Here is a 24,371-nt window from a genome sequence, read left to right on the forward strand (position 1 = left end):
GTCATTTGCTTTCGAAAGAGCTGGTGAAGGAAGAATCACAAGCTACACTTCCTTTGAAGTACTTGTTGTATTAAGAAGCGATATTAGCAAAAACCTATAAGTTCAAGAACTGAAAGACAAAAGCTAAACCACCGTTGATTGCCAATGCATAAGGTAGAATGAAGACTTCAAGTCTAGATCTTACATCTGATCTAAGATCTTTAATTTAGCGATTGATGGATTTTAATGTGTATTTTTTGCCACATTAATAAAAGCTTGTGACATCAAATCTATGGATCTACAGTTCTAAGGTAAGCAAGCAAATACATGCCCGATATTAACAAGCTCGATTCAAAGTTCAATCACTGCGCTGCAAACCCTCAACTCTCCCCACATCTCTTTGAGAACACCATCCAGTTTTCCTTCTTCTAGTTGTTTTTATTGTCCTTTGGGGGTACGTTTGGATTTAGCGCCCTGAGGAATGAAGCCAAATTCGAAATGATAATGAAACCATACCAAATCATCTGCTGGTTTGACTCGTAATGGGAACAAGTCATAGAGTTGGTTCACCATGTAACCAAATTTAAATGGCTCGATGTGGACATACAAAACTCATACTGGCAGCATAAAGTTCGAAACATTCTAATCCCAACTAAGACCTGGTTTTAGAGTCAACACAAGGCCGTTTAATTAGTTCTGATGCTAAAACCAGGTTCCTGACATGATTTTTGGCCTTAGTGTTATCAAAAGAGGCCACAACTTTTTCTTTTAGTCTCTAATTAGATAGCAACCAATGATCAAATTACGTCAAAACTTGCACCGCCGGCGTCCATGTGATCAATCGGCTTGTTGTCAAAAAGTTCTTCGATTCTGCTGCTTCTTGTTGTCTCTCCACTTCCAGTCCGTCTTTTCTTCGACTTTAGCAGAAGTCCCCCGATCAAAAACAAAACTCTCTCTCTCGCTCTCTCTCTCTCTCTCTGACTGTTCTGCTCACCAAATTTCGGGTACCAAGAAATTTTGAGTGTGCCTGGTCAATGTTTCTTGAACTCTGCCGGAAAACCATTGATTGGAGAAGCGGCCCAGTTTCAATGAACTTTGAATTTCAACATCCAATCGTCATTAGGAATATTTAAAAGAAAGACATGAATTGGAAGCTCTATCACAAAAGTCAGCAGTTTAGTTAGCCTACCAAAACAAACGAACTTTCTCTCCACAGCACCATAACTAATTTATGTCTTCTTTCCTTCACTCATTCGTCTACTTTGTTTAATTTATGTTATCCGCAGTCATCCACGGATACTGAAGAAAAACGGCGCAATATAAGTTTGTAAAAGTAATATTAGACGCTGGTTAAGTGAGGACCATTAAGATTTATAAAGTTGTTTACTGGGACTAAGCCACTTTCCCATTGTCAAACAGGGAAAAGAAAAGAAAGGAAACAGGGTAACTTGCATGTGCAGTGGTGAAACCACATGGTGATTGGTGTGGACAACAATCTCTTTAAAAAAATTTATTTTTAAATGGGCATCTTTAAATATTTATCCTCTTCTATATATATATATATATATATATATATATATATATTGGAAATGGAGGGATCAAATCCTTGGTCCAGTAGACCCGATCCATAACGAGCTGAGGTAAGACATGAAGTCCCAGAAACTGATCAAGTAGTCCCATTGTCTTGGCATTTAATTAAATTTGTTTGTGTTGAATACACCATTCAAGTGTTCGATCAAATCTTGTAAACAAGGGCATGAGGATTCCATTTGCATACCCATATAGAGTATCGATGGATGGGTAGCTTTTAGGGATGTCAACACAAAATATTTAAATTGAATGTACCATATTATCATATTTGACTTATCTAAAATTCACATATTCAGATTTGAATTTGGATGAAGAAAAAGTTTACACCTTATCTGAATTAATTGCAAATTCATCGTTTAATCTCGCTCGAACTGAACTTCTAAATTCATATGTGAACCCAAACCGCATTTTGAAATGCCAAGAATTGACTTTCAAAATTTATAGGGATTCAATATTTATTTATTTAAAACCGGATTTGATTCTAAATCTAAACGTATGTCATTTCTCATGTCTGAATCCAATCTGATTTCTTAATCTGATGTTTTTTTTTTTTCTGTATCTAGTTTATTTAAAGCAGTTTGGTCGGAATATCCTCATTTAAGCAAGGCATAGCAATGGTGATGATGCATGACCTTCTCGTGGGCAATACTTTTGTATAAAATGCAAGTCCTAAATTTTCAGAAGGCCTTATTAGGAAAAGGATAAAGGATCATCAGCTCTTGAATATCAAGATATTATGAGAACGATGCAAGCCATGATCAGATTATCACCATCGTGGAAAATTCGGACGCTCCTGCTTATGTTGATAAAATTGGACAAACCTGGGCAGGTTAAGTGTTATCTTCACGTTCAAAAAATCTAGATAGGTTATGATATATAATTTGATGTCATGTATACTTGCTTAAACAACAAATCGCCAAAATTTAGTCTGCTGAGGTTTTTTTATTAAAGAAATTACCTAAGGATGGAGATAAAAAAAAAAACAAGTAGGTACATTTTCCACTATCTTTAATTAGCCGATCATTTTGTCTTTCAAAAGCACATGGTAACAGAAGTTGTCATAGACTTTGGACTTCATTCGATTTGACCCCACAAAAAAAAGGTCAGCAAAGTTAATGTGAAGGAGAACATGGCATTTGTCAGCACCAGCCACGCAGAAAGAAAAAAAAATTGTGCCTTCTGGCTTTCGTTGGAAAACAACAAATAAATTAGGACATTAGGACAGCTTTTGTTTAGCAAATTTTTCTCACTTTATATATATATATATATATATATATATATATGATTCTGGTTATCTAAATTTATCCAGCCATTTAATCAATGCCACCATTTAAAGTAGATGAACTGTTGATAGAAAATTAAAGAAAAAAAATACAAACTAACATTTTATATATATATATATATATATATATATATATATATATATATATATATATATATCACCATTTAAAGCAAATGTACCGTTAATAGAAAAATAAAGAAAAAAAAGTATAAATTAATATTAGTTAGTTATAGATATATATATAACCATGATTCGGGTTATCTAAATTCATCCAGCATCTAACCAATGCCACCAGAAAAATAAAGAAAAAGGTGCAAATTAGTATTAGATGATACATCACTTTTTTGTCTTAACCGTCCATCATGTTGGAACTGTACGATTGGATGACTCTAAAAAACAAGAGTTGTCATTCAATTTTTCTAGTTATACACACACTAATAAAAATAGTACGAGTCATTAGAGCAGTCTGACTTGCCTAGAAATAGTACGAGTCATTAGAGTAGTTTGATCAAGGACTTGCCTTAAGGACAATGAGAAGATTCTCATTAAGGGGAAACTAAGTATAATATTTTAAATTTTTAAGTGGCACCAGTATGTAAAAGAGAAAAATTATTCAATAATATCAATATAAAATAAAAGTTTTTTGGGGTTCATCTAGAGAATTTCTCGCACATAACCCACACCTATGTCTACCCCTAGCCTGCCTCCCAAACTATCATATTAGAAATTGAAGTACTAGCAGTTTGATTCTAAAATCTACTTTTAGCATGATCGTCTTTGAAACTATGCAATCAAACGATTGTTTTTCATACTTCTTATTCGCAACGTACACACCCTATTTTTAAGAAAAACTTGGCCTAATAAACTCTTTCGTCTTCACGTGTTTGATTGTATTAATCTTTTTACCTTGCTAAAGTTAGGCTCTATCTAGTTGGTTTTTTATCTTTCGAACAATTTTCTATACATATAACTTTAAGCTCATGAATATTGAATTGGTCGTAACAAAAACAAAATGCTTGTGCTACCATAAGGCTGTGTTCCATGCACCAGATACTTTCCTAGTATAAGAATTTTGCCAAATTTTCAGTCAAGGTACCATCCATTCAGCTTCAAGAATTTGGCATTCAGTGAAATACGTGACTAACCGAAGAGTTCCTCAAATATCTGCCCCACGATAAATAAAATACAAAATCATAGAGGATTGGGTACGTACGAGACCCTTAGGTGCAAATTATAAAACATCTTATAACATGGATGGTGGAAAGAAAATCAATAGAAAAAAGTTATCATATTTTTTTCCTTCATTTTTTATCAACCATTCATTTTGAAAAGATCAACAGCCAAGATGATTCCTTGTCAGTCCGCCACCACTTAAAGGTCTCATATCTACCAATTTTTCTAAAAATAAATAACTTTTTAAGTTGTTGTCCACTGCTAGGGCCAGATAAAAGCCAGATTTCAAAATACTGCGACTCTGGACATCTCATCTGCATTGCGATACTCCAAAAATATTTTGTATGTTTCTCATAAATTGCCCATGTATATGCACTGTCATATAAGACGATCGTTCATTAATAGTTATTTTTACGACAGCAGCAAATATAATTATTTTCTGATAAATATACAATTTTTTTTTCAAATCACAAAAGGTGAAAGATAACAGGCATGATTGTTTTATTCCCCACCAATGGAACTTTGGATTCATGCCAACAATCAAACATTATTAGTAACGCGATTTCTGCGCCTAAACTTTGACTTCTGGAGTCAAAACTGAGATGTTAGCCCTTCAAATTCAGGTCAGATCCAGCCTATATGTATGAAACTCAGATTAGACTTGGATTTGGAACCCTTTTTAAATCGATCTCAAATATGTCTAGTACAAGATCGTATGTGTGTGTGTGTGTGTGTAGGGTCAGATTTTCATCAAACTCAGTTGAACATCAAACTGGGATTCAAATTCAATTATGAAACTGCACAATAAGTCCAAATCCGGTTAATAATTAAATCCAAATTTCTTTAAGAGGTACATGCATCCAATCTGTACATGCACTGATACGAAGGATCTCCAAGACTTTCTTGGCATAATCTGGTAAGGATCTGCCTAATCCATAGCCTGAAACTTGAACTTGTCTCAGTTCATTCACCAATATCGAGCTCAAACCTGCCGCCTCCATGAACAGAAACATTAGGCCTAAGAAAAAATAAGAAGAAGGAAGAAATCGTTTTACAATACCCATAAAGAATCATGCAACTTGCTGCTTAAACCAGTTTGGCATAATCTCCACTAACTCATTCAGAGTCAAAACCCACTTTTTGTTATGTGTCGATATGAACACTCTAGTTGACAGGTGTTCTGATCTTCAACCAAGGCTCAAAGCAACTCTATACCTTAAATCAAGGGAAAGAGGACGAAGGGGGTGAGAAGGTGTACCTCCAATATAATCTTCAATCAAACTTTAGGCTATCGTGGCATCCCTCTATGATATCTATGACTTTATAATATTGATTGCTCATCAAGGATTTCAAGGAAACACATTGAAACACTTGAGAAATTGAACACATAAAATAATCACCTTTTGGCCTTTCCTTGCAAATTTTAGGAAGCTTCCTACTGTTATGTTCAACATGGGGCCTCTTTAGTTTGGCAATGTTCAACCAAAATAACTCTACAAGTTTTTTGTTCTCTCGAAACTCGTTCCCAGAATGCCTTCTACCAGCCAGTGGTCCAAACCAGTTATGCAAATTAACTTGAGACAATTAATCTTTTTTAATAGTTCTCCACTTAATTAACAGTTTGTTGGAATTATAAATTTAACGTAACCACTAACATAACATAAGATTAAGAGGCACCAAATCACCGCCAGGTAGAGAGAAAAAAATGTACAAAAACATAATGAATTGCAGTAAATTGAAATTTATAAAAGAAAAAGGTTGCTTTAGAATATAACGTACAAAACGGGGACTACCGTGGAAAAATCTCGAACCCGACCATTACTTTTTTCTTGCACTCCACCTCAACGCGTATCTTGGGCTTTTTGGTCAAACTTCACATAACAGCTGGCTGTCTTCATCTCCCCCTCTCTCTACTTAAGAAGGCCGCCCGCAGCAGGGCTTCACGTCCACCACCATGGGCGCCTACCTCTCCTGCGCACTCTCACCGGAAACTGCCTCCCGGAATTCCGCCGTGAAAGTCATCCTGGGCACCGGCGGCGATGTCAGGCACATCGACGGCCCCGTCAACGCGGCCGAGTTGATGCTCGACAAGCCCGACCATTTCGTGGTCGGCTTGCAGTCTCTGCAGATCGGCAAGCGGTTTCTGCCATTGTCCGCCGACGACGAGCTCGAGATGGGCGGCGTCTATGTCCTGTTCCCGATGTCGCGGGTGAATTCCGTCGTTCGGCCGGCCGACATGGGGGGCTTGTTCGTGACGGCTACCAGTGAGATGAGGAAGAAGCATGGTACGTCTGGAGGTGCGAAGATCTTGCCGGAGGTTGGTGGTGGTCCGAGTTGTGGAGGTGATGGTTCAGGGGAGTTCACGATGCCTAGACTTAGATTGGAGGATGCAGATCACGTGGCCATGGATCAGTTTAATCGAAGATTGAGCGTGTGCAGGTCTAGGAGGCCATTGTTAGAGACAATCAGTGAAGAGTCCTTGTGTTAAAAATGGCTAGTCATGATCCTCGATATTAATTTTGTTTTTGGGTGTCTGTTGATTGCCTATATACATAGACGCACAGACATCTTTTATAATCAATCCCTCCACCTTTCTCTCTCTCCCCCTCTCAACATTAACTTGTTAAGATTGTATATAATTGGTTTATTGGAGAATGTTATAACTGTCTATGAAAGCACATGGATTTCTCTCTGTCTCCCCCTGTTTTTCCTTAAAATGATGAGTTTGAGTGAAAAATTAAGGGTGAAGCCCAACTTTTGGATTTAACAGCAACTTTTCCTTTGTTTAACCATGAAACAGAAGATACAGGTGAATTTCCAGAGCTTCTTTAGCAAGAAGCTAACTTCTATTCTTTCATTCGAAACCTTATCAAGCTTTCAAAGACTTTGTTCGACACTTTTATTCCGAACAAAAGCTTAACGAATTTCAGTCCCTAAGGTTCTTGCAGCTTATTTTGAAGTTGAAACATAAAAAAAAAAAATTCAAAGGTTTCTTCTTAAACGCAATCGCCTTGTTCAAGAGTCTAAGTTCAGTTGCAATGTCTATGCAGTGCCACTGTACTTAATTTTGTTGATTAGAACTTGTAGATGTTTGTTTGATGTTCATGATTTTATCTACATCAATTCGACTATCCTTTGATCCATCATGTTGCACAAATTTGCTAATCATTTGTTGAGGAGTCAGCCTCTACATATTAAAAACATAATCTGTAGAACAGGCTTTATGTTTTGTTTTTCTGATACAGGATTCATTTTTGCTGCTATAGTTAAAAGTAGAGCATGTAAACCAACTTCTAAGGAACTAGACTTTTGTTTGGAATGAAGCCATAGGACACTGTAATTTGGTCATTTTGATTACATGTATGCTAGTTGTATCAAATGGTGGGTTTTTAAATTCTTATGTATGAATGCTGTTGCAATGATAAGGAATTTGTTAACCCTAGTTGAGTTCTGACCGCTACTCGTTTGGAGAATAAAATTATGAGAAAGCTTAAACTGGAGACTAGTGAGGTTGGGACTTGATCAGGGTGACATCTTCACTCATATACAAGCACAATGCACAACAATTTATTAACACAAAGCAACGTTTCACCTGCATCTCATGCTTTAATCAACCATGATTTACCTCACAAGCAGTTCGTGTCCAAATTGGTTTAAATTCAAGCACTAAATCGATCACGGTTCAAAGCAGATACAATTACACAAGTTCCATGTAGAACCCGGCCTTTAGACCTTTCCTTCTCTTTGTTAACCATGCACGTAGCGTTTAAACATGGGTCTGTTCTACATCGAATCCGACAATTGCAACGTTGGTAGTTATACTTTTTTTTTTTTTTTTTTTTTTACTAAGTACATTCATTAATGAAATGAAGTTTTCTAGTTGCACCACATTAAAAGCTAACATCTCATTTAAATTATAACTTAAAAATGGACTTACGATTTTCAACTTTAAATTCAGTTGGGGCGTTATGTGAACCATGTTGTTACCATCACTGACATCCAAACAGTTTAGAACCTTAAAAGTAAAGAGAGAAAATGAGGGTCTTTTGTCCTCTTTTATCAGTAGGTTATATCCACTCAAAAGTAGCCTTAAATTATTAAGGAAAAAAAAATACTCAAAAAATAAAAAATATTTAGATTTATTTTTTTATTTTTTGGTCCATCCTATATTTTCATAATCGTATATAGCGCTACGCAACAATTGGAGCCAGCTCGAACTTGCTCGACTTGTACTTGACTGGTTCAAGCTCGAGTTCAAATTTATGTTTGAAATGTTAAACGAATCGAGTTCGAATGATAAGAACTTGGCTTGTTTAAACTTGACTTGACTCCACTACACAATCAGTATTGAATTATAATAAAAAAAATAATTAAACAAGTAACAACTAAATGAGTTAATGGAGTTATAAGAGTAAAAAAATTGAGACATGTTTAACATAAATGAGTTAAATGAACCAAGTTGTATCGTTGAGGTGAGCTCACTCGAATGCGAGCTCAGGCTTCTTAATCAAGTCAAGTTCAAGTAGACTCGAACTCAATGAGCTCGGGCTCCGTCACTTTTGATCGTACAGGTGGGGCGTGCTCAGTTTGGAGCTTGATAGCAGGAAAATATTCAGTGTGATCTACCTTTTACAGATGGTATTGAGCGTAATAATGCAATTCGTGAATGGCAATTGGACTGGCGACTCTTCATTCAACATCAGCCTGTGACCGCTGCCATTCTCTCTCTTTCTCTTTTCTCTCTTTCTCTCTCTCTCTCGCTTATTTTCCGGCGATCGGAGAACCAGAGCGATGGCGGGAATAAGGTGGCCTCCTGAGGATTCGGAGCCGGCGATAGCGCAGGCGCGCGTTCTGGCCGCGTCCGAACTGTTTTCCGACGATGACCGGTCCGTCGCGGCCGACTCGTGGTCGATAAAGAGCGACTACGGGAGCACGCTGGACGACGACCAACGGCACGCCGACGCCTCCGAGGCCCTGTGTGCTGGCGCCCTCCGCGCGGCTTCCGACTACAGGTGAATCACGATATCGTCTGTCCTGCTCTTCTCCTGCTTTCCATTTCGTCGCCTCCTTCCGTCAATTTCTTCATGGATCTTGTCGCCTCCTCCCTCAGCTTCTTCACCTGGCTTTCAGGAAAAAATTATTATTATTATTATTTTCTTTTTTAGTCGACAATCCCTCACTTTTTTCAATCTCGCTCGGTGTTCCTTTTGGGATTTCATTCCATTTCATTCAGTAGGGATTTGGTACCTATTCATGGTTGTCCTCTTATATTCTATTGTTTCGGGCTTTCTTCGTTTTCTATTCGGGGGTTTTTGGTGCCACATTGGCGTCTTCGTGGAGATTTTATGTATGCTTTAGAAATTTCACTTTTTTCCTCTCTAATTTCTTGTTTTTCCTTTTTATTGTTTGATGGTTCTGGGCAGTTCCGATAAGGACGAGCAGGAAGATGAAGTGGAAACGGAGAACTCAATGCTAGGTTTGCAGAGTTACTGGGATTCTGCGTATGCTGATGAGCTTGTGAATTTCCATGAGCATGGCCATCCCGGAGAAGTCTGGTAAGACACTGTGGATCGTGACTGACTAGAGATGTAGACGATAGCGCCCTTTTTATTTTGTATCACTGTTTCGATCCTTCTTTCTTGGTTCATTCTTTTGCGGCACTGCTTGCAGATCATTATCCCGATTCTGTTCTGCTTCCTTTTCTTTCCTGATGTCTTAGTTGCGTTACCAAGTGGAGTTATTCTTCCCTACTCCTGAGCGTCACTTTTCTCGTTGATTACGTCTATGGTTCATGATTGTGCTCTTAGGGCTGTAGACTTTGACCGGCACGGGCAATCACTGTTTTATATGTGGCTAAGCATGAATTAGGTGGTTTTGGATGGAGTGTTCCATTTTGCGTGCTCTTTCCTTTGTGTTATTATGTTATTTGAAGTTGGACAGATTTCCCAAAATTTTGCCTGCTCTTTTGTGTTATATTATTATTTTATTAAAATTTTTTATTTTGTGCACGTACTTCTTTTGGTTTGTTGATAATAACGGTTACGTAACTTCGCAGATGACCAACTAAAATTTTTGGCCTGACTTTTAGGCTTCTAGCCATTTGTTTGGGCCTTTGAATTAATGTCATTCGCTCTGGCTATCCTTCCCCTTGGCTTTACTGTGGCTTTTAGATGCCCAATGTTTATGCACTTAATCCCAACATGAAAGCCTTTTAGTCTGATTGATGCCTTGAACACGAATTTTTCCGGCATTTTAATGTAAAAAGTACATAATTTTGTCCTGCTGCTGTGAGGGGATTGCGGACATTGTTCATAGATGCACCTAGAGCAAGCATGGTGTCATTTGAAAACATGGAAGTTTTCCAAGAGAATTCTAATGGGTTCAATTGATTTTGGGATGGTGGGGCAGTGAAAGGGTTTCTTTTCTTTACAATTCCTTTTCATTTTTTTTATTTTCTTTCAAGTGATTGTTGTGATCCTTTCAAGTTGAATGATCAAAGCCGTGTATAATGGTGAATCTCTTGCTGGTGCCTTTTGATCCTTTCTCTTATTTCTTTTTGGCGATTTGTGTAAAAGCTTTCAGGAGTGAAGCAATCTCTCTCAGTTATGCACCCATTCCTTTACCCTTTTCTCCATTTCCTTCATTTCTGTACACTACGTATGTAAATTATATCAATGCTTATGCCTTATGGTAATAGACGGAAAATAGTCCTATATGTTTGGTCAGTCTTCCCAATTCAATATCATGCTAGTCTTTTCTCCACACCCCACAACTGGTGTCACTGTATTGATGCTATCACTTAATGAAGGAATTTTTAGCTAATGGAACCTTGCATCATCACTTTTTTTGGTGAAGATCCATTCAGTGCAAATTTGCTGCATATTGTTTCTTTGACAAAGGAAGCAGTCAAAAAGGTCTATAATGACAATGCTCTTTCCTAAGAGGATCTTCCAGGAGTCCTATCTTGTGCAATAGTTATGGAGGCCTCAGAAAGATTTTAAGAAAACAAGGCACTCAATAAGAACTAGTGTTTTGAAGCAACTGAAAATAATATGATCAGGCTATGCATCAGAGCTTGTTATTAAAAACTCCCTGTTGTGTTGCCAACTATTGATGCCTCTGATATTCACGTAGGTTTGGTGTTGAAGTGATGGAAATTGTGGCTGTTTGGACAAAGAATCTGTGCGTCAATTTTCCTCAAGTTCATTGTAAGAGTCTCAGTGGTGAAAACATCCCCAAATCGAATCCTGGTGAAGAGGTTGCAAAGCTTTTGGCTAGATGGAGCGTGCTTGATATTGGTACTGGAAATGGCCTGTTTCTTCAAGAACTTGCCAAGCAAGGGTATGAGTTGCTTTTGTTTTATGTATAGCTTTTGCATATTTAGGGGATCTAGTCACTCAGCAAGGGTATTGACGTTAGTTTATTCTTCAGGGGGACTTGGGAAGGATGTCCATGTTACTGTTTAAGCAATTTTAAGATTAATGAAATAAAGGTTTGATAACATGAGTTGTTGCATTGGAGCTGGATAACTATGTAGAGTTTGATACACGTGAAGCTTTGAAGAATGAAGAACATGATTTTCAATTCATGGTGCTAATGTACAACATTTTTTACACTATTGTCAAGCAAGGCCAGGGTGATGCACAATATGTTGAATTCTTTCTTCTCATTCTCGTTGCTTGTTTTGGAGTCATCCTTTGTTTATATAACTGCTTTTTGGTCCTCAACACAGGCATCCCAAAGTTTGGTTTTATCTGAAAGGTCCACTTAGGAAGAAACTGTCGAGGAGGTTATGGACAACCAAGAAATTACCTGTTCTTCTCAAGTGCTCTAGGTTATTCCACAAGTTTGTGTCTGTTGCTTGTGGGAATTTAAAATGCATTGGTTGTTGAGGAGTCCAGTTCTTGTTTGTGTCCTTTTCAATAATTGTTTTATTAGTTCAGTGACCACATTGATGGCATAATGTAACACTGGACCTTTCTTTTTCTTTTCTTTAATTTCTTTGTCCAGGTTCTCTGATCTGACTGGAACTGACTATAGTGAAGGTGCAGTAGACCTTGCAAGAAATCTTGCTGACCGTGATGGTTTTCCTCATATCCACTTTCAGGTATGTGTTTCTAAAATTTTAATTTACCTTGTTCATGGCTTTTGTCAAAGTTTCTGCACTTGGTGTAGAGTGGCTTATGATCTGATTCACTCTAAAGAAAGACTTCTTGGCTTTTGCTTTTGCTTTTGCTTATGTATCTCAAATAGAAGAAAGTGAGGATCCAGTACATCAATGAATTCAATTTGTAGAATTTTGGAGATGTAGATGGACCAGCAATTCTCAAAAAGTAGGGCTTTTGCTTGCTATTGCCTGCAGGCTACCAAGAAAAAGTAAAAACTTCATCATTGCCAGTCCACCATAGCAGATTGTTGCAACTAGGACTTGCTTTATTTGCTAATCAAATGGTCATCAAAATAGGTGGATGCGTACCTTCTTAACAGAAACTAGGCATGGGCTTGCTAAACTAGGAGAATGACCAGGTAACATGAGCAGGTAGCTAGGTCATCCTTTTCTTACTTGTGGAGATAGCTCCTAGGCATTGCCTATTTCCTTTAGGTAAGCCAGCAATTCGTAGGCCTTGGTGCTGCATGGTTGTTTGGTGAAGTAATTACCTGTATTGCCGAAGTATCTGTATTTTGCTAAGTCTGTCTTAATTACATGTCCTGTTATTCATATCAGATGTTTTTCCTTTATGAAAATAGACAACATTTTTAATTGCAGGTTGATGATGTTCTTGAGACAAAGCTAGAGAAGCAATTCCAACTTGTTACAGATAAAGGGACATTTGATGCAATCGGGCTGCATCCTGATGGCCCTGCCAGGCGGTAAGCATAACTTGTTTTCTGTAGATCGCCTTTGCGTGATTTATTTAGCTGCTTATGTATGAGAGTTCAAACTACTTTAATTTTTTTATTGTATTATAGCCTACATAAAATCTGCAGCCAGCACATAAATGACGATGTGGCGTCATGTTTTTAAGGCATTATTCTGACGGTTTCCAAAAATTCATTCTGGCATATATTAGTCTGAAAAGCTAAGTTTTTTTAATCTATTTTTAAAATTATGATGTTTTTGGTGACCAATATTTGCTTGCAAAACCCTTTTTTGTTGGCTTTTCTTTTTTAGCTTCTGAAATTTCTTGTGGTTCAAAAATTGTCTTCCTGACAAACTTTTTATTATTTTTTATAAGAGAAAATGTCATCTGTAAATGCATTTCAAATGTACGTTTGGTTGGTCATCCAAACTGCCATTACACCATTAGCTTTGGTATTCACGTCGATAAATCTCATTGGTGAGCTTACTTTGCTCCAAGTTAATAACTCATGCAGCGTCTCTCGGAGCTACGTAGGGGTCTGTTCATTCATGATGTATTCCTGCTTGTGCAGCCAGAATATAGATAGAATACTTGCTTTCTATGAGGTGATTGATGGCATTTTTACGTCAATATGGCAGGAATTTGTATTGGGAATCAATATCAAAGTTGGTTGCGCCTGGTGGACTGCTGGTACTATTTCTATCTCAATAAGCTCCTCATATTTTTCATTCCCTTGAGCTACTTGATATTCTTGGCAACATTTGGAAAGTCAGTGTTTCTGTTATCCCTTCTGCATGTGAGTTGGCCTGGTGGGTATGAGGATTCATCACTTGCTGGCTATTAAACTGTGGGTGCATGGGATTGACTCATTGAAAGTCAGCCTGGAAGATTGTTGAATCTTGTATCTGGTTTCATGATGCCTTGCCATTACAATCTGTTCTTGAAAGGTCTCCATACCCTGCCCGCTAGACATGCTAAAAAGATTTTGAGTATTTTGTGTTTTGAGTGTGTGTATGCATGTGGAAGCTCATCCAGTTAAACTTAGGGTCTCACTGTGGTTATAGGTGATCACCTCTTGTAATAACACAAAAGATGAATTGGTGCAAGAAGCTGAGAGCTTCAGGCCGAGACTGCCTGCAGCTGTGGCCTCGGATACACAGGGAAGCGAGCCTACACTCCCTCCTTTCAGATATCTGGACCATGTCAAGTCATATCCAACATTTAGATTTGGAGGAGTTGAAGGGACGCGGGTGGCAACTGTTACATTTGTGCGAAGAATTGGTTCTTGACTGGAGTCATACTTGATTGGTGCAATCTGGTAGTACATGCTTGCATCATCATTGGTTGCTGGCAGTGACCTTGTTTATCTTGTGATTTTCCTGTCTTTCAGATGCTTCTTTTGACAATTGTAGAATGCTTTTATTTCATGCGAAGGAAATCCAATGTACATTCATGATCATGTTTAAGAGAAAAAAGAAAAAAAAAAAAAGTCCTGTGATCTTCTGTTTCAAGAATTGTAACTGGCTGATCTTTGTCCCTTTTTCAATTTGCAACATTCTACCGTACTTTTTCTCATAATTTTAAAGAGGGTTTGCATATCATGGTGTTTTCTCCCATGAACCTTTTCTTTATTCGATGTTTTTCGTCCTCTTCCCCACTTACTAAATTTATTTCAGGACATCAGAAATTTGATACAGAGTTTATGGATGCTAAGTCAATAGGATTTGTCAATAAGAAATTAAGCTTCTAGAGGCATTTTAGTTGGCTAGATTTTGAACCTCTACGTGTTTGGCCTTCAAGCAACATATAGGCTATAGCAACCTAGAGACATGCAACTAGTTGAGCACCCATCGATCCCTTAGATAGTAGAACTCTGAGGTTAAGACTGTCTTCTTAAGGGCCTATGCCTGGTTTCAGCTTTGTGCAAGGGAGTGAAGCCTCTAGGTGTCGAACTGTGACATCAATTAGGATCCACGTTTTCTCTCGTTATGGAACCCCTTGATGTTCTTTTGTTTCTCCATATCCAAGTTTTATCCCAGGAATGAAAACATTGGAGTTTCAAAATATTGAACTCGATATGAGAACTCAACTGCATTCTTTGGCACTAAAAGGCCAGGGGCCGTCTCCCCCCGCAGGGTTCCATTAATAAATGGAAGAAGGAAGAAGTATTAGCTTGCCAGATTTCTTGGATCTGAGGGTCCAAAGGATTCGAGTGCTCTCCTAAAAGTTTGTTGCACCAAATCCCGATATCCTGATTAAGAGATTCACAATCACAAGAATTGCGATAGATCTAAGATACTTTTAAAGGAAGCCAAAAGTTACGCCCTCTACGTTAACCATCCAGTGTAAGCGTTGCTTCCAATCTTGTCATCTACCTACTGGTCTTCTTAGGTTGTCTTCTTTCGAAGCATCCGCTTATCCAAGCCAGGTTTAGAATGCAATACGTACTTTAGACAAGAATATATATATACATATATATATATATATATATAGAGAGAGAGAGAGAGAGAATTTGAAGGGGTCAGGCAAGAGGACAACAGCACTGCTGATTTCCGAATTCTCCAATTTAGGTCTATACCTACTTTGTAGTTCTTACTGGCCTATTTCCTCGTATAAATTTTGGGTTCAAGAATATAATTATCCGGAAAAGGTATGATGGTTTAGTTGTCATGTACTCAAGCACTTGGAGCCGTTGAATGGCAAAATTGAATGTAACTTCCAGACCTTGAAACGGAAGTGTTCTCTTAACCTAAAAACTCCCCGAATTCCACAACTTAAGTATCATTTTTATATCTCTTGAAACGTAGTTCATTATCATTAGTAAAGGCTATAACATCCAGTAATTTCATTGTTGATGTTATTATGAGAAACCTTCAGGGGAGCTGACCAAATTAATGTACTCAACCGTTCTGTTTTGAGACTTTATAACTTGGATCCAGTATTTGGATCCAACAGAATCCGGAATTCTATGTTGGAAAATTTGGACTCCCTTGTTCAATGAAGCAGATTCAACGAACTCCAAAGTAAATAGTTCCAGTTGGGGTAGAACGATGGATTTGGCGGGAGATCAGAACCGATCAGTTCAGGTTTGGACTCTTTGAAAGGGAAAACGAGAAAACCATGGGCCTGAAAAGTCAAAACGGATCTCCACTAGTCACGACTCTGCCGTGAGGCGACCGGTTCCTTTTTCATGACCGATTTTTTGCAGATAATTTCCGGGTAAAAAATACGCTCCATCTCCTTTAGACCTTCTCTCTCTCGCTCTCTCTCTGACTCGAAGGCGTAGAGATCCAAGAAGAAGGAAAGGTGTAATCCTCACCCTTTCTCTCTCAGTTCATGCTTCCCCTATCGACCGGAGAGGAGAAAAAACGATGGTGGTGTTCTTTTGATACCTTTTAGAAGCCTTTGGTTTATTCATTCGGAGGTGGAAAGAGTTTTCGGAACGGAGATGAGGGAGAGCGCGTGCTTTCTCGTTCTCTTTTGTCCTGGTTCGGTGGTGTCGTCTAGAACGAGGAAGATGATCATCATTATGAAAATGGCAGCTTTACTTCTGTTGGCGGTTCTTCCAGTAGGCGTCCTATCTGCCAGCGTCCTGAGCGGGGGGAAAGGAAACAGTGGTTCTCAGATGAGGAGGTCTCTTTTGAGATCAATAAGCGAGCCGGATTCGAAAGATTTCGCCGTGGATTTGGACAGCTCTAACTTCGTCAAGGTCCTCAAGGATGTACCTGCTCCTTGGGTGATCGTCGAGTTCTTTGCACACTGGTAAGTTAACGTCTTCTTCTTCTTCTCTTATTCTTTAATTTTCTGCTTAGAGTGCTTTCTGTTTCGGTTATTTGGATTTCATGATTTAGATCGAGAAAGGTTCCTAGTTGTGCAAATTAAGGTTTAAGTAAGATGGTTTCAGTTGAAACTGGGATGACTGATTTTGCGTTCTTCGTTATTCCTTTTTGCCTTCGGAGTTATTCACCAACATAGTATATGATGGAAAAGTTATGGATTTCGTTAATTATATAATTAGGTTTCGGGGTCCTTTTGTATCTTTTCTTGATTCAGCTTCTCTTTGTGAAAGGAATGTTTGTCAAACTTCATTTCCTGAAACACAGATGTTTAGTGAGTGTACGTGTGCTCTTTCTCTATATAATAGGAGTTTGATTTAATTTATCTGTTGTTCAGGTGTCCTGCTTGTCGAAATTACAAGGTAATCTAATGGATAAATTATTTTAAGGCGTAAATCAGAATTAGCTACAACAATATCTCATATGTGATGAATTCTGCAGCCCCATTATGAAAAAGTGGCTAGGCTTTTCAATGGAGCAGATGCTGCACACTCTGGGATTATATTTATGGGAAGGGTTGATTGTGCTTTAAAGGTATGATGCCTGATTTTTGCTGATATCATGTGAAATGCCATCTCGTATATTTCAACAAGTTGATTTACTGAAACTTGTAATTTAGGTTGCTTTATAGAATTCTAGTAGCTATTCTCATTCTTATTCTACATCAAATGGCAATTCATATCCAAGAACTAATTAGTGGATGCTACTTTTGGTCTAGGTATATCTGTGAACCGTAGCCACACATATCGTGATATTTTCGAAAACTATTGCGATACTAACTAGAAAATGACAAAAACGAAAAAACCCCAAGAAAATTGTATCCTTTTGAAGAAAAACCTTGAAAAATATATTTATTGTGTTTTTTTCCCGTCCTTTTGTTTTTTTTTTTTCGTTTTTATCCTTTTTAAGGTTAGTGACATGATGGATTCACCTTTAAATTTAAATTGGGTTATTCATTATCATTCTTATCGTCATTAGGACATTATTTTTATCATTTTATCTTGTTTTTTAATGTCTTCGTATTTGTTTCCTTTTTTTATTTTTGCCTAATTTTTAGAATTCTTTTCATTTTTTTAAAAAATTGCAGAGATTTTCCTTTAATTTTCTCAAGAAAAAAAATTTGTTGAAACTTGAAAGATACCCAAGAAAAACCTTGCCACTATAAAACCGAGAACAATATTTGTGGCTATGATCTGTGGTTGTTGCATGAGAAGTCACTTGAACTTCATGCATTTAAATGTTGCAGTATGTTTTGTAAGGTGGTCAAATATTGCAACTATACTTTGAAGTCTCATGTTTCCCCAACGAAAAAGCAAAACCTACATTTGGGGACATCCCCCGGCAAGGTTGCAGCAGAAAACCAACATTTTGGTACAATCTCCGGAGTCTGTAGCAGGACTTAGTTTAGACTTCAGAGAGATATTGATAATTATGTTTGAACTTTGAAAGTAGACTCTTATAGGTGCATTCAGCCTCCACAACTTAAATAATTATTAATATGGAACCAGGATTTTACAGTATCTTAGTTTACATTGCATCTCTGTATGCACATTCATCTAGCACACATTTGTCAGTATTGGCATTTGAGGGTGGTAATGCTGGCATTTGTGTGGTGCTTTCATCCTTAAAAACAGATACACGTGTATCTCATAGTTTATTTTATTTTCTCTAATTCCCATATATGCACACACACACACACACATATATATATGAGTGCTTTACCAGTCAATGGCCTGAGTGTATTAAAGCGTATAGATCTATTTATCTGATAAGTGCTCTAAGTTCTCTTCTGAATGTATCACAGTGCAGATAAATACAAATCTATGTGATAAATTTTCTGTTGGCCATTACCCCATGCTTCTTTGGGGTCCTCCAAATGAATTTGTGTCTGGCCACTGGAAACCTGAAGATGGAAAAGGTAAAATTCAAGCTATTGAAGACGCACACACAGCTGATCGCTTGCTTAACTGGATAAATAAAAGACTTGACAGGCATGTTTCTTTGAATGCTTACCTTTTCTCTTTTCCTTTTCTTTGTTATGTTTGAATATTTAGACCATGTGGTGAAAAATTGCTTGTTGGTACTTTATTTTGTATGTGAAACTGGAATCTCACCTTGGTCCCTTTCTTAAACTTTCTAAGGGAGCTGGTGTCTTCACTCTTATTTTTCCATATACTAATTCTATATCATCTGTAGATCTTTGATGAGAATGTCAATATTGCAGGGCTTTTTCATTGGATGACGAGAAAGCTGAAAAGGTTTTTCTTCATATGCATAATATTTCTGATTCTGGTCAGGTACTTTAGCAATAACGTTTGTTGTAACTTGTAAGCAAATTCATCATGTATAGTTTACTTAGAAAGTTAGAATACTGTTGCCCATTTTATGATATTGCTTAAATTTGTGGCATGTAAATGCGGAAGATTCTGCAAGCTGCATTTGATATTGATGAAGCAACAGCTAAAGCTTTTGACATCATCCTGGAACACAAGGTAGCAAATAACCATGCTTATCAGCTTTTTTTTCGTATCCCTTCCTTTAATTCATATTTGCAAGTTCTTGGTTGTGGCACAGATGATAAAAGCAGATACTCGAGCTCCTCTAATACAGTTTCTGCAACTTTTAGCGGCCCATCATCCTTCCAAGAGGTGTGTTGCCTTAGGATCTGATTCATCAGAATTGCTTATAGTACATAATACATATGACTTCGCTTTCCTTTTTTCACATTGAGTAATACTTTTAGGTGCCGAAGAGGCAGCTCTGAGATGCTTGTCAACTTTGATTATTCTTGGCCTTCAAATCTGTGGTCAATTCATGCAGAGAAGGAATCTGTTCCTTCTGGAAACACATCATTCACAAACACTGGCATTTGTGGTGAAGAGGTCCCTCATGGTTCTTGGGTACTTTGCTTTCTTTTATGCCTTCTCAGATACAGCACTTTGTGAGTTCATGGTTTTAGGGGACATTTTGATTACTAATTGTCCTATATTATAGTTTACCTTCTTTCTGAAGTTAAACTGAACAGTACGTGCAGCTTTGTTTCTTCCTTCTTTCAGAATGCAATGTGTGGTGTTTTCATTCATGGTACTTCTCATTCTACATTTCATAGTAGAAGCTTATATGAAAAACTATTACTTGTCAGTATAGTTAGATATACATTTTTTATTGAATTATAGCTTTCGGTTTGAAGAAATTTAGGTTCATCTAAGTATCTCTAGAAAGCATTCCTTCTAAGCATTTTTTTTTCACGATATCCCTTGACAACATTATCATGCCTTCATGTTTGTTTTATCATGAAGCAATATTCAGCTCAAGGGCTAATTTTTCCTAGCTAAACCCTGGATAGTACCTTGTCTGCCTTCTGAACTGCCAAAGAATCCAGTTGAGAATCATGTTCTCCTTTAAGTTCTAATGCTTCAGATACTCATGCTCGGACTTTCTGAGATCACAGACATATAAAATAAACGTTTAAAATTTACATGGTTCTTGCAATTATGGGAATATGGATTGTGTAAATCATTGTATATCGCTCTTTCGCGGGTGATGATCCTTCTTATATTAGATATGATCTTATTTGATCAAGTTGATTGCTTGTATATGCAGCCATTGCACCATCTCTACAAAATATACACATTTGTTTTTCTTGTGCACTTATCAAATCATTATGTCAACTTACAGGGGATCTAATGAATTCAGAGACTCTCTCTCTCATCCACCCTGCAAGAAATGTCAGACTGGCCATTAGAGAATGAAATTCATTTAAATAGCCATGCTTGATATTTATTGCAATAGACTTCTACTCTACATGTTCATAAACCATGTTTCTGACTGTTCTTGCTCTGAATAGCTGCAGGTCACAATTTTTGTAGTTTTTTATATCTAAGCATGTTGTAACATTTACTGTGCTTGGTGAACATTACTTAAAGACATTGTCTATGTTCCGTTGACTTAGAACCAATATTAACTATAACCTTACATCTCATCTGGACATGATCAGGATGAATCAAGTCCCAAAGTGAAGCCTATGACCTACAAATAAAAGATGAGGTGTATAAATGTTCACACTTCACACACTTAACCGAGCTAGTGACATTTGGAAGAAATTGCTAATCAACCTTAGGGGAAAAAATGTGTACCTCTTTCCTCTAGGTATCTTCTAGAATATCATCTGATGTTCGTGGGTGGGTTATTTTCCTGGAGCATCCTATGTAAACTAGAAGGAGAAATGCTCAGCTTTTCTAGGTATTTTCTAGAACATCGACAGCCGTTGGTTGTAAATTTCCTATAACATATTATATAAACACAGCTAGGTAACTATAGAATGTCTTATCAGTGTCGAACAATTACCTTTCTATTTTCCCCTTCGACCTTAATTTATATGATTATTTAGAAGTGAGGAAGTGGCAAATGGGGAAAAACAGCAAAGTGAATCTATCATGGGCTTGCATTTATTCCTGTCTCAAGGTCTCTTATTTTTGTTTAGTTCTGCTGCTCTGTTTGTTTTAAATTCATTTAAGAAGATTGGTCCTTCTGTTCCATGGATCCATGCCTTTCCATGTCATCTATTTTATTGCGATATTTACATCTGAGCATATGAAAATGTATGAGGTTCTCTATTTCTGGTGACTCATTTATTAAGTGAATAGGATTTGTTCATTCACTCATTTATGCTTCACTTTAGAAGCTTCATTGTTGGTTAATCTTGTTAAATTTCTGTTATTTCATGTTACTCTGACATTGCATTTTGTCCTTTTTCTGTAAGATGTTTAAAATTTATTTCTCTATTACATTGCAGATATTTTGTCGTGGCAGCAGAAATGATACCAGAGGATTCAGGTTTGTCAATGTCTTGTGTCAAATCTGTTTCATCTTTTTTATTTGATTATGCTTATTAGCTTCGTGATTGTCATGCACATTCTGTAACTCATTATCATATCCCTGTGAAAAATAGAGTTTCAAACAGACGAAATGATTAATTGGAAAAGAATTCATAGGTAGGGATATATTGAGTTTTTGTGGTCTGTAAGTTCTCTCTTGTTGAGTTGTTTTGTTGTAGTTTTGTATTGAATGTCTTTTGGTTTACGTGATTTCCATTTTCATGTACTTGTCTTGCATCTTTACTCTATTACATGCTCTTTGATACTTTTGTTGCTTTATTGTGATTGACTATAACTAAGTCTCTGAGTTTAGGAGCAACCATCTAGACAATATCTTTAGTCTCTTCTGTTTGTTTTGTCTCTGTCCTGTCCTGGCTTGTGATGTTATCCACTTACATGTACACCTATCTATCTAGCCTACCACTTGGGAATCCAGATAGCATGATATAGATGATGGCATTCCTGAATGCAGATCACTTGCTAAGGCCGTTGCTAATTTAGTCAAATTAGAAACCTTTTCACTAGATTATCTCCCTGTTTCAGTGAATTGTTTATATCTAAAAAATGCCTTCTGGAGTTACTGAATAAAGACAGTTATGCCCATAATAATGAAAATAAAACTCTTGTAACTGTTCATTGTCATCTGCGTACATGTCCGACTATTAGTTGAGGTGCACTTAAGACTGCTAGTCTATATCGAATAATTGAATTACGATGGTCATATTATTAACACCAAAGTACATGGGTTCTTTCCTCTAGATAACACAGCTTCATTTCTTTTTATGTGTATATATATATATATATGTTGTGTGTGTGTGAGAGAGAGAGAGAGAGATGCTTCTGGACTTGATGCAGAGATTCTCCTATTTGATCTGACCTATAAGATCATATGCCTCAACCCATATTCTTAATTCATTTTATCATACTTTTTCTTGTCGTGGCAGCTGTGGTTTGTGGTTACTTCTCCACTCTCTGTCTGTTAGAGTTGACGATGCAGAGAGCCATTTGGCTTTTTCTACCATATGCAACTTCATTCATAACTTTTTTATTTGTGAGGAATGTCGCCATCATTTCTATGACATGTGTTCCAGGTACTTCTCAGATATTTTTTCTTGTGTCATTTCATTCCAAAATTTCTTAGACATGTAATTTTTTTTTTAGTTATTTGATTGCAGTGTTTCCAGTCCCTTCAATACAACCAGGGATTTTGCCTTGTGGCTATGGAAAACACACAACAAGGTGAATCTGAGGCTAAAGCAAGAAGAAGAAGCTCTTGGTACTGGAGACCCGAAATTCCCAAAAAAAGTCTGGCCATCCAGGCTACTCTGCCCAGCTTGTTATATTGCTGTGGGCGGGGAGAAAAATAGCACAACGGAAGTTGAGTGGAATGAAGCGGAAGTGTTCCGTTTCTTAATTGATTATTATGGGAAGATGATTAAGTCATCTTCAGACGGAATTGATCTGACTGGGAAAAAGAGTGACCTGCAAATGGTTGATGATCTGACCACATCAAATGCAGTTGCAGTGCCTGTTGGAGCCGCAGTAGCTATTGCATTGGCCAGCTGTGCCTTTGGAGCGCTTGCTTGCTTCTGGCGATCACAGCAAAAAAACCGGAAGTACTACCACCAACTACACTCTTTAAAGAACATATGAGTAGTAGGAGTGGTAATTGCTGCTAGTGTGTTACGGTAGATATTAGAGTTCATGGCCTTAGAAAATGGCTGATTCATATGTTTTATTTATTTTTAGGCAGAGGAGGAGCATTCAGTGATGTGGTTTCTGGAAACAAAGCTTTACTTGTGGGTGCGTACTGCTTCTTTCATAAGTGCAGGGGCTCATACGGAACAAAATATCATTTCTTTAAAGTGATTTCCAGATGGGAGCTGGTTACTCTTCCTGGCAAAATTTCTTCTCGACAGCAAGCCTGAAGCATCGGATTTCTTTACTAACCATCAGTTTTGGAGTTCAGCTTACTGGGATTTGAGATGCTCATCGGCCAAAAAGGGCACCTGCTTTTGATCGTATGTACACTAAATCAGTTAATAGAGTGCACAGTTATAAAATCTGTCATGAATTGTTATATTTGGGTTGAAGTCCCAATTTATCAATGTCGTGTACGGCTACATGCACATCGAAACACGTAACTCCACACTCATTTGAAGAATTTTTGCACATCATTTGGAACATTTTTAGCCATCATTTTGGCATGTTGAATTCACAGTCGTCTCTAGCTCTGTCTGCAAATGCGTCAGTCAATATTGGAGAACGTATGGGAGTTCATATGTTCTTAGTTCGTGTCCTGATGGGAAGAACCCGACTGATTGCAGATATAGTTCTGTACGTGGAATAAGCTCCAAGAACAAACCTGTTCCCGGTGATGTAAAGTTATTCGACAATCTTGGGACGCTTAGGCTTGGTCTGGTGCCATATTCCTTTGATTTTTGGCAAAAATATATCCATTATTGTATATTAATTTCCCTTTCTTCTATATAATACTAGCATACCCTATAGTCTGACCTTCATAGCGTGTGAATTAACAAAAATTTCTGTGCTTTTTTTTGCGCTTTTCCATTGAAAAAGGAACAGATATGGAGTATTCCTATGTCTTAAATTGATAAACCTTACTTGGAACCTTCAATATCCGCCTTTAAGCAAAACGATAGGTCAGTATGAAGAAGTTTCCTTTCACTGGCTTGGACGTGTAATATCATCGTATGTGCTCCAAAGTGCAGACGCACTTTTTTCTATACGCAAAACGAGAATAACGTGACAT

The 24,371-nt window shown here is 37.4% G+C and overlaps 3 protein-coding genes across 3 annotated transcripts; all 3 read left to right on the forward strand.

Annotated features, from left to right (window-relative positions):
- Positions 1-5,974: 5,974 nt before the first annotated feature.
- Positions 5,975-6,605, forward strand: LOC116264731 (uncharacterized). Its single transcript, XM_031645093.2, has one exon. It carries the CDS (start codon positions 5,979-5,981, stop codon positions 6,510-6,512), a length of 534 nt encoding a protein of 177 aa, XP_031500953.1. The 5' UTR covers positions 5,975-5,978; the 3' UTR covers positions 6,513-6,605.
- Positions 6,606-8,708: 2,103 nt separating this feature from the next.
- LOC116264001 (uncharacterized) lies at positions 8,709-14,344 on the forward strand. The gene is made up of 7 exons (XM_031643873.2): positions 8,709-9,036; positions 9,448-9,579; positions 11,159-11,365; positions 12,035-12,131; positions 12,792-12,895; positions 13,524-13,575; positions 13,950-14,344. The coding sequence occupies exons 1-7, from the start codon at positions 8,816-8,818 to the stop codon at positions 14,172-14,174; spliced, it is 1,038 nt and encodes a 345-aa protein (XP_031499733.1). The 5' UTR covers positions 8,709-8,815; the 3' UTR covers positions 14,175-14,344.
- Positions 14,345-16,108: 1,764 nt separating this feature from the next.
- Positions 16,109-23,784, forward strand: LOC116264000 (sulfhydryl oxidase 2-like). The gene is made up of 12 exons (XM_031643872.2): positions 16,109-16,647; positions 17,059-17,083; positions 17,163-17,255; positions 18,531-18,712; positions 18,946-19,018; positions 19,145-19,213; positions 19,296-19,369; positions 19,465-19,621; positions 21,517-21,557; positions 22,543-22,689; positions 22,774-23,263; positions 23,348-23,784. Exons 1-11 carry the CDS (start codon positions 16,334-16,336, stop codon positions 23,249-23,251), a joined length of 1,653 nt encoding a protein of 550 aa, XP_031499732.1. The 5' UTR covers positions 16,109-16,333; the 3' UTR covers positions 23,252-23,263; positions 23,348-23,784.
- The last annotated feature ends 587 nt before the right edge of the window (positions 23,785-24,371 follow it).

Source organism: Nymphaea colorata, chromosome 11 (assembly GCF_008831285.2).
Source record: "Nymphaea colorata isolate Beijing-Zhang1983 chromosome 11, ASM883128v2, whole genome shotgun sequence".
Classification (NCBI taxonomy): domain Eukaryota; kingdom Viridiplantae; phylum Streptophyta; class Magnoliopsida; order Nymphaeales; family Nymphaeaceae; genus Nymphaea; species Nymphaea colorata.